General features: G+C 28.7%; 1 protein-coding gene across 1 annotated transcript; it reads left to right on the top strand.

Annotated features, from left to right (window-relative positions):
• The first annotated feature begins 3,997 nt into the window (after positions 1-3,997).
• Positions 3,998-5,688, top strand: LOC145848569 (uncharacterized). The gene is made up of 4 exons (XM_082953952.1): positions 3,998-4,086; positions 4,699-4,872; positions 5,123-5,447; positions 5,491-5,688. Exons 1-4 carry the CDS (start codon positions 3,998-4,000, stop codon positions 5,686-5,688), a joined length of 786 nt encoding a protein of 261 aa, XP_082810078.1.
• The last annotated feature ends 5,424 nt before the right edge of the window (positions 5,689-11,112 follow it).

The following is an 11,112-nucleotide window of genomic DNA, read 5'->3' as shown; positions in this document are numbered from 1 at the left end:
AATAACTACTATAGAGCTATCATTCAAGTTATTATGAGGGTTAAATTAATTTTTTTTACAAAAAACTTAATTATTGGATATAGCATACAATGAAATAAAAATATAAAATACCAATACGATATAAACACAAGCATAAATGCAACAAACTTAGAAAATGGTAAAATGTGCAATTACGGACATGAAAATGTTATGATTTTAGATATTTAGCGAAGTGTCTACATTTACCAATAAACTCAGTTCTGGAGTTGAGAGAGGAGTTTTTGTCAGCGATTGCTATTTCCAATTTTTCAATATTACACAGAGTGCATATTCTGCTCGGTTTGCGTTGATTAATTTTATGCATTATCTTCCATTTAACATTGTTCTTAATCATATCTTCATTGAACTTAGCGGCGTGAAAAAATGAGCTGAATTCTGTGGATTCTTTCAGATTTTAATTTCTGCAGCTATGCATATTTTCGTTGTATCTTGTTTTAAAGTTTTTTGCAGTGGATCCAATATAATGCTGTTCTTTGTTATTATATGTGACAGTAGCTTTGTGTATGACACGTCTGGAAAGGCCTTCCACTGGGCATGAGGTTCTAATTCTACAATTGAAAGTTGTTTCATTTTTCTTTTTGTTTTTACTTTCCTCTACGATTTTAGACTTGATTTGCTGATTTCGGATTCTATGTTGGGCATACATGAATAACTTATTTTGATTGTCTTTCTGTTGATAATTTTATTTATACGTTTTTAGGGAAATGCTTATTTACTAATTTAAGAAGATTTTTCTATTTTGGTCTTTATTATTGCGCTACAAGGGGGGTTGTAGCATAAAATTTGCTTTTTTCTTCTTTTTCTACCGGCCGTACCATAATTTTGATATAAGTATTCTAAGACTTTGTTAAAGTCACTGTTTTTTAACGCCTTCTCGTATGATTCCTTGTAATTATTAGACATAGTCTTGTTTTTTGATAAAGCAGATAATATATTTTGTATCATATTATGTAATTCTCTTTTGACGCTTGGTGGATGGTTAGAGTTTATACTTATGTTTTTTTTTTCTTTAGCGTTGGGTTTTCTGTGTAGATGATATATCATTCTGTAGATCAAGTAATACATCCAGTAAGTCTATCTTACTGCTGTCTAATTCGATATTGTTTTTTAAATTTTTTCAGAGAAAACCGCTCTAATATCTTTTCTTGTCTTTTCTATGGTTCTTTTTGATCGCTTTTTAATTATCAAATGTCCATTATCGCGGTACAACTGGAAGTTATCTTTAGATAAAAATTGGATTGAGTTATTCAATAGGAACGAAACGATTAACTCGCAAACTTCAGCGCCATGGTTGCTTCCCATCGGAACGTCAAATAGGTCTTCTTTTGCATTCTTTTTGATCCAAACTTCGTTGACATGTCTGAGAACTGCCTTGCATGAGTGTAGTATAGTATCTATGTTTGAGTTTTTTATTTTCATATATTTCTTTGCAAGTTCGATCGATTTTTTTAGTAAAAGATTTTTCGAGATACTTAAGTAGGATTCTTCTTTTTCAAATTTTATAAACGTGTAACTACTCTTGTTGTGGATTTTATTAAACCATTTTATAACATTATCAGTTTTTTTTTTTTTCCATTGCTGTAATTTAGTTTTTTCTTTAACTATATTCTAAATTATTAACAATAATTTTATATTCCAAACAACTAAATAGTATGTTAGACGCTTCTGCTTCAGCAAACAATCAATGTGTATGTTATAATACACAACATGAAGGTAATTTTAAAGTAAATAAGATTACTGGTCACTCTTCTTAACATTCTTAAAACTATTGAAAAAATCAACGACCTTATGTAAACACAAGAAATATTTTGTTCACGCTTTTCAATTAAAATTTACTGCTTTTGGTTTGAAGTCAAATATGTGTACAAAGTGTTTACCTTATTCTTTTTATTTAAAATTTTAATGCTTGCCTAAGCTTACCAACTTTCTGATTTAAGATTCTATTTTAATGAAAAGTTTTGTTTTGTAGTAACAACTGTGCCAGAAGTTTTTAAACAATAGACTCAAATTTAAATTAAGGATGTTTATTAAAATCATGTCCACTAACTTTAACAACTAACTATAACTCGTAACAGTTTATACTGAAAAAACTCTATTTATTAAAAATAAGTAAAGTATTTCAACTAAAACATTAAAAGACTTTAAATTAAAACAAAAATGATAAAATAGAAGCGTTTAAATTTATTTTAGTGTTAATAAAAATACAATGATCTAGCCTACTATCGGTTTGTAATAATAAAATAAAAGAAAGATAAAGTATAAGAAGTTGGTTAATTTTTTAGCTCTTAGTACAACTTGAATTACTTGCTATTCAAAAAAGTATATGTTAAACTAGAAAAGTAAGGTTTAACATGTTTTTTAGCAGAGTACTGCATATACTCATATAAAACTTAAATTAGGGACTATAATGATGATTATAAATTAAAATGTTAGAAAGCTTTAATAATATTTAAGTATTCTTTCAATATACATTAAAAACGTTTTCGCATTTAAACATGTAAACTTATTACAAGCTAGTTGTAAAACTAATACATTATTAATTTTCTAAATAACCACATACTTATGTTGTAAAAGCAAACAATTAATTTAAACGTTTTGTAAAAGAGTAAGAAAATATTTTAACTGCCTATAACATAACTTAATTGCGTTTAATGACTAGTCACTATTAAAAACTGTTCAGACAATAGATTCTATTATGTAAAATATACTAAAAGGAAAGATACATTTTGTCCATGTCATTAATGAAATAGTCTTTGGTTGAAAGTTTGATTTTTGTTTTACTTGGTGTCCAGTTTTGTTCACTTTTTTAAAACCATAATGCTTGCCTAAGCTTAAAAATTTTCTATTACAATTATCTGTTTTGATTAAATTAAGCATTTTGTAACAAAAACTCACATATAGGTGAAATTAATAAAACTATAAATTTTTCTTACAAAAATAACTATTACTTCATCTTTAAGCTTAAGAAAAAAAATTTATAAAAAAAAATTCCACTTAATAAACACATTCAACATATTAAAATAAGTCTAGTATTGTAACTTAAGATATCAAGTTAATAAATCAAAAAACCAAAGATGAAAGTAGGTTTTGAAACATGTAAAATTTTCATTTTATATGTATCAAAGTAATCAAACCTTACTACCATCTTTCTTTTGATTGTATCTTATACGAATAAAAATCTGATTTATTATAAATATCAAAAAAAAAACAACATTATACTAATAAGGCTATTGATAATTTTGTCAAACAAAATTTAGGCAAAAAAACTATGTTCACCTTTCGGCGCAACCGCTCAAAATCTAGGATATAACTTAAATAAAAAAACGGTCATTTACTAAGGGAGACTCTCTTCAGCAAGCTAAAAAAAATTGACAAAAAAAAAGGACGTTTGTCTTTCGACAAACGCCCTTGAAATATAATGTTAAAGCCTGAAAAAATTTTGGTAAAAAAAAAAGGCGAACGTCTTTCGACGAACGCCATTGGAAAAAAAAAATTGAAAAAAAATGGGAAAATTTTGGAGCAAAAAAAGGCCCCGAAGCCGCCGCGGCGGCTTCGGGGCCTTTTTTTGCTCCAAAATTTTCCCATTTTTTTTCAATCTTTTCTATCAAACTCTCTCACATTTATAAAATTCATTTTCAACTAATTTTCGAAAAAACAGCCCCCCCCTTTTGCTGTAATTTTTTTCTCAAAGCTTCTGCTTTGCTCGCAAAACTCTTCGCTTTCTTTTGAGCTCTGATCAGTAAAGCGACCGTGAGATTCAGTCGCTTTTTAATTGTTACATTTTGAGTGCTTTACCATTCGCCATTTCTAGTACCTCGCCTTCTCTGCTTCAGTCGCCCCGGCCAAACCTTTACCTCTAGAAATGCTTTAATCACTTCATTTCGCACTCGTACTTTTACTTGGGCTGAATCAAATCAGAGCTCGTTTACTCACTGCTACTTCTTGCGAGAGCTTTTACATGGCTTTCTTCGGACGGTTTCTGCCATTCCTCTCGCTTTACCTTTACTTCTTGCGAGAGCCCGGCTTTTACATGGCTTTCTTCGGACGGTACCTGCCATTCCTCTCGCTATACCTTCCCTCGCTACTTATTCAATGAGGTCTGCTATACGACTTCTAACCGCCCAGCTGCGGTCTTTCAACTCCAGCTTGAGTCGACGGCCACGTCAACTCAAGCTATATGCCTGCAAAACACTAATAGTTAACTCGCCTTGACGACGTCTACCCGCTTAGACGTCTAGGGATTTATTCATTACAGCTTTACATTGTAAAATCCCTAAGCTGACTAGGTCGTCAGCTCGCTTTCTCAAACACTACAAGTGCCTCTCTTAATAGTGTAACATTAAGCATACGCGTATGATGCTCAAATGTGCGTGTTGAAAAATTTGGCTACCCCAAGAGAGTCAAACTTTTTCTTTCTTTCATAAAATTACTTGTTTACGGTATTACTTAACTTGTATGTGATGCTCTTTGTATGACCATGTTTACTAACTAAACTATACACATCGATAAGGACACTAAGAGGTACGCATTTGCGTAAGGTACGCATTTGCGTAAAGTACGCACTTACATTAGTAATGAGTTAATTTATAAATAAGATGTGAAACTTTTTGCTTTTTTTAAAACATAAATATTGGGTATTTTATTTTTGCTTTATTTTAGGCGACCGACCAAGAACAGCAAGTATTACGACTCCAGGAACTACAATCAGGTGGTTGAAGAGTACAAGAGTTTCGAACCCACGCCCGATTCTTCCTACGACGACTACCCTCTCACGTTGCAGCTGAAGCAGGGGCTGAAGAAGGCCAACTACCCCACTCCCACGCCCATACAGAGGTAAGAATAAATTTAAAATTAAATTGAATTTAGTTTTAGAAATTTTAGGCCGTTGAACAATACTTACACCTTAAAATACTGACATCAAAAGTTCTATTAAGACAAATTTGTTTCACTAAATTATTTTATTTAGTAGTTGAAGTTTTTACTATTAAACCAAACTAAAAAGTGTAATTACATAAACTTACCTTTTAAATTACTTATTCAATTTACCACGCATAAAAGAAAAACAAACATTTTTTTCTATTAGGGCCGCGGTGCATCATGCTATGCGCGGTCATGACATCCTGGCCAAGGCAAAGACTGGGTCGGGGAAAACCCTGGCGTTTTTGATCCCCGTGCTGGAGAGGCTGACCCTTGAGAGGTACGGCCCGGAGGACGGGTGCGGGGCGCTGATACTGTCCCCAACCAAGGAAATTGCCAGCCAGACTTACAGCGAGATCAGGAAGATATCCTACAAGTGCACTCTCTCGTGCGCCAGAGTGGTGGGCGGCGGCATGGAGTTCAAGCAGGAGCAGAGGGGGATCGGCAAACATTGTGATCGGCTGCCCGGGCAGGGTCGACCACCACCTGCGGCACACGGACAAGGACTTCCCCTTCAACCTGGACAACCTGAAGCTGCTGGTGCTGGACGAGACGGACCAGCTGGTGAGGAACGGCGGCGGCAGCTTCGAGAAGCAGCTCAAGTTCATCCTGAGGAGCTTACCAGAAGACTGCCAGATCCTTCTCTTCTCGGCCACCCAGACCAAGAAAGTGGCCGAGTTGGTCAAGATGAACCTGAAGTCGCCCAAGTACATCGATTTGTACAGAATTTAATAGCTAAATGATAAAGCTAAAATAACACATGTTTTTTATTGGGTTTGTGCTAGAGTCTAGAGCATTAGCCCTGTTAATACAACAACCAAAAAAAAAAGTCCTAAATGCTTTTATTTTTTCAACAAAATAAAATGTCAAGAGTTTATTCAAAAAACATAACAAATGTGAGTAGTGCAAAGCTTGTAATTTATAATGAACAATAGTGTCACATGGGAAGTTAAATTATTAAAGTCTGTGTATTTTTAAAAATTCTTTGTATTTTACAATAATCATTCTAAAATAGAGGGAAATTTGAGTAATCTTTTTGACTGAAAATATTCAAAACAAAATAGGTTCTTTGTTCTTTGGTTTTAAAGTTTATTTTATACAGAATTTAAATGCTAAATAAAAGAGTTAAACTATTTTTTCTTTTCGAGTTTGGGTTTATTGGGTTGGTGCTAGAGTCCATATAAAAAGTTGGACATTTAGATTTTTTTAAAATCTCGAAACATTTCTTGATACATATTTTTTTAAATTAAATGTTTTTAATATTCTTAAACAAATAAATGCTTTTGTTCAGATAATATTCTAAGATTTTTCATTTAAAAAATGAAACTTTTGTTCAAAATTAGCCAATCAAAAGTATTTTTTAAAAACTATTTTTAAATAATATTACAACTCAAAGGGTTCAATTTTATAAATAAAAATATTTTGACCATATTAGATATTGTTTTTAATTCTGAAATATTGGAAAAACCGCAGCTTTACAGTTTTTTTATTAGGTTGTAAAGTAATTTTTACGTCTACTATAAGTTTGTTTTGATTTACAATTTATTTTCAGCTAAATTATCTTGACTGGAACTGTTTAATTAAGTAATTTTTTTGTGTATCATTTATTATATTTTTCAATCATGATGGTAAGTTTATTACTTATTTTGATTAGTAATTCGTTTTTAGTTTCTTGTATATAAAAGTTATCGTTTTACATGTAACAAAGTTTTCACATTTTCAATAATAACAGGACTTAGGTTTGTCATTAAATGATTTTACTTTATAAAGTATTGGATTGCATATTGAAATTTATCATAGTTTTACTGGTATTTTCAAAATTTTTAAAGTTTAAACCTTTTTTGTAACTAAAAAATTTAAACATTTATATAATTTTTCGAAGTGTATTATTGAATGGTACTACAGAATATGTCAAGTATGTTATATTTTAAAATGTCTTGTTAAACTTTAAATTGATCTACTTTGTACCAGGGGCGTGTCTAGACAATTTTCCAAGGGGGTTCACAATTATTTTTTGTTCTTAATTTGCCGCTTAAGTACGCATTTCATAGGTATGCACTGTCAGTTAACTACGCATTGTGCGTACTACGCAAAATTTAGCCGAAAAACTCTGTGTTTAAAATGTTTTTTTCTGCTTAGAATTAAAAAATAAAACATAAGTAGTAAAAGAAAAAGATTATATTTTTATTTGTTATACTGCATTAAATTTAGATAAACTAAAACTTAAAGAACCAGAAAAAAATTATGAACTTACAAATTGTATATCAAAATTTATTATTTTATTTCTTCATAACTAACTTAATCTATAAAAAAATAACCTTTTTATCAGGAAACAGTATTATAAAATAATTATACTAGAACAAATTTTTATAAAAAGAATTTCAATGTTGATTTAAATGCTAGTATAAATGTAGTTCTTACAATTTTTTTTTTAATTTAAACTCTTTACATTTATAACATGAATTTAAGTATTTATGTTATTATTTATAACAAAAAAAATTTAAGTATTTTAATCTATAAAATTTGAAATTTCACTAAATATACAATAACATATACAAAAATAAAACAACTTAAATAAAAATTGAAACTTAACTTAATGAAAAACGTTTAGACTTATACAATTAAACTAAAATAACTTTTAATTATAATCAAATGTTTGCCTGATGGTGCAGGGATTCTAATTATGGTTTTGAAATTTCTCTGTGTTGAAAATTTCATAAAATCAAGAATCAACTTGATGACCAACAGATATACAAAAATAAAATAACTTAAATAAAAATGTTAAAATACCATTAAATGATACAAGAATGAATTGCCAGGTGGTGTAGTGGTCTAAAGATGATTTTTAAAATTCTCTGAATTGAACTTTTCAAGGTTTAATAGCTTCACACAGCATTGTTATATACAATCAAATAAGTTATATAAAACTTTAGTTATTATGTTGGTCATTTTTTAAGTAAAATTGTACTTAAAAATTGAAAAACAATACTTTAAAAATACAAAAAGTTTTAAAACTTATAGAAATTTATTTGTGGCTTAAATTACTGTTATTTTTAATAAATCAATCTGAAATTTTAGGTTTAAACTAGTTTTTGTTGCAATTATATATCAATAGGTTTGTATGATTCGGAAAACTTTAAGAGTAGAGCTATTCGATTCTAGTAGAAATATTAATTGAAGGAATTTAGTAAAGTTTAAAATTTAGTTCTACAGTAAAATCAATATTTGTGACGTGTAAGAGTATTAGACAGCGTTTTGAAAATAATTAAGGAATACCGACCAAAGTTGAAAATAAAATGTTGAGCATGTTTTTTTTAAGTTCAGATGAAAAAAAAATAGAGATTAAGTCAACTGCTTTAGTTTTACTAACCTATTGCGTTAAGGAACTGTTTGTTTCATAATAAACTTGTATGTCATAAATTATTGGCGACCAAAAGTTTGAAGCGTTTGGTGTTACATGAATAATCCGCATAAAACATTTTTGTTGCTCTAATATTCCAGTTGATGATTGTACGTAAACTTAGATAAGTAAAAAAAAATTTTATTACCAAAAAAATTCAACTGCTGTGGTTAGTCATATATAAAAATAATAATTTGTTCCGGAACATAAATAAGAACCAACTATTTTTTTAATAAATATGCATTATAAAATAAACAATCAATTTTGCACAACTAGGTTTGTGAAACTTATTAATTTGTTTAATAACAGAACAAATCACGAACAGGTAGCAAACCAATACAGCACTGTGATTGGAAAACTGTAATAACAGGTTTATTTTTAAAAACTTCAAGTCAATATCATCGTGTAAGAAGATTTAAATAACTTAATACCGTGAAAAAAAAAAAAAGATTTTAATCAGTATTTATCTGCAAAACAACACATAATTTTTACAAAAAACATACAAAAAGTTTATTTAAAAATTACTATAAAAGACCTATAAATTTTTACAATTTTTCAATCACCTTAATTATTTTAAATACTGTCCTCAATGTTCATATTTGAAAGTCAAAATAGAAAAATAACAGTTTTAAAGAAAGTAAAAACTTACATGAAAAAAATTCAAATGCACTCAATTTAATTTTAGTTCACAACAAACCTTATGAGATGTCAAATCATAATATTTATTAAACATAATATGAAAATCGTAACATGGAGTTTTTTGATGATACCCGGCATGAGGCGTAAATTAGAATGGCAATTAAAGTTCTACTATTAAGAACAAAGCTCGATTTTGTTTTCCTAAATTTATCTAAATTGGCATGAGGCGTAAATTAGAATGGCAATTAAAGTTCTACTATTAAGAACAAAGCTCGATTTTGTTTTCCTAAATTTATCTAAAAAAAATCTAAATTTGTTAACCTAAATTCTGCTTAAAAACTAAAATAAATCTACCGTTTTAACTAAGCATTAAGGATAATTGCTCTACTTGAAAGAAAAAAAATATTTTAACTTTAAACAAATCTGAATTCGTTAAGCTAAATTCCTGGCTCAGAAAGCTCGCTTTCTTTTGGTTTCGCTTCGCAAAAAAGGCCCGCTTCGCGTTCGATCTTGCTTTAACTTCCAGACCTCGAAAGCTTGGCTTTCTTTTTACGTCCTAACCTCAGAAAGCTCCGCTTTCTTTCGGTTTTGTAGTAAAAAGTAAATCAATTTTTTATAATTTAAATCGTTGAGCGTATTGACTCTGATTTTTATTTATTTGTAGTTGCCAAAATTTTTCGGCTATTTTTGCCCTCATTCAACTTCTATAGGAAAATTGACATATATAAAAATTATCCCTCGTTTTTTAAACTGTTTTAATTATTGTGTTTCAAAATAAAGTTTATTTCCATCACAAGTGTTATACAAAACTATAAAAAGTTTTTTTTTTATTAAACGTGTACACAAAAGTTATTGTTGCATTTGAAATCAATCATTACAAGTTTTAATTACAAAGTAGAAAAAAAAAAGCTGAAGTAGATTTAAAATGTAGTTTGCTAAAACTCGAATAAGTTTCTAAGTTTTTATATTTTAAAATTTAAAATCTTTACACATTTTATGATAAAATATAAGGTATTAAAGTTAAAAACTCTAAGGATTAAAACAAACAGATCCCGTCGGAAAGTCTACCAATTTTTTTGTACACAAATACTTTACTGACTGAAAACACTTCGCAGCTCTTATTTATAGAAACTAATAAAAAACTAATTATTTAATAAAAAACTATAATCATACGAATCATTTACTTGTGGACAAAAAATTTAATCTCTATTTTTAAAAAGCTAGATATTATTAATAAAGTATTAATAAGTTAATAATTATGCTATATACTTTAGATTAAATTTTTATTTTTGATATTAAAATGTTGTTTTTACAAGGTAAAACTCGTATAACTTTTGTTTATGAAACTTAGTTTTTACAAAAATTGCTACATATATTTGTTGTTTATTACTATGGTTTTTTTAGAAAAACATTGGCTTTTATTATTTGATTCTATATATTAAACTGTTGTAATTTAAAGAATTTGAAGTTCCTAAACTAAAAAACTAAAGTTTTTTGATGGTTTTAAATTTCATTATGTTTAAATAAAATCGTAATAAGTTAAAAAACTTAAAATAGCTATTAATGTTTCTCGGATAAAACACTTATAGTTAAACAACACACAAAACTACCAAGGTATTACTCAGTATATATCTTCTTTTTGTTCAAAATATTCTTGTGCTTATTTGTAAAGTATTGGCAACAATTTGTAAAATATTTTCATAAGATAGTATGTTAATTAGACAATCAACTTATTTATACACCTTTATAGTTTATTGAAGGACAAAAAAAAAGACGTTCAAAATATTTGGCTCTAGGACCTGGTCCACAAAGAACCTTTCGGTTATCGAGTCGCACATCATGGATACCTTTTAACGTCTTGTCCAGGACCATTCGATTGTTTATTCCGAAACATTAAAAACTATAAATTTATCTATTCAACACATTAAAAAGCTTCTGAACTAACTTAAAGCAATTAGTGCTTTTAAAGTATAACTTGAAATTTAATGCAACCAAAGTTGATTTAAAAGCGTTATCGTTTTTTAGTTTATTGTACAAAATCATTAATGTTTACTTTAACATTTTTAAGTAAGCTGCTAACGTAAGCTGAAAATAAAATTTATTCTTTTTCAAACCAA

Source organism: Thalia democratica, unplaced genomic scaffold (assembly GCF_965202585.1).
Source record: "Thalia democratica unplaced genomic scaffold, ktThaDemo2.hap1.1 HAP1_SCAFFOLD_1539, whole genome shotgun sequence".
Classification (NCBI taxonomy): domain Eukaryota; kingdom Metazoa; phylum Chordata; class Thaliacea; order Salpida; family Salpidae; genus Thalia; species Thalia democratica.
Note: the sequence above shows the minus strand (reverse complement) of the source record. Positions and strands in the feature narration are given on the sequence as shown.

Excerpts from the sequence above, each read along its gene's own strand:
- LOC145848569 (XM_082953952.1), top strand. The coding sequence starts at position 3,998 with ATGGCTTTCTTCGGACGGTTTCTGCCATTCCTCTCGCTTTACCTTTAC. Across the intron at positions 4,087-4,698 it reads TACATGGCTTTCTTCGGACG|GCGACCGACCAAGAACAGCA; the intron begins GTACCTGCCATT and ends GCTTTATTTTAG. Across the intron at positions 5,448-5,490 it reads AGGGTCGACCACCACCTGCG|CTGCTGGTGCTGGACGAGAC; the intron begins GCACACGGACAA and ends GACAACCTGAAG.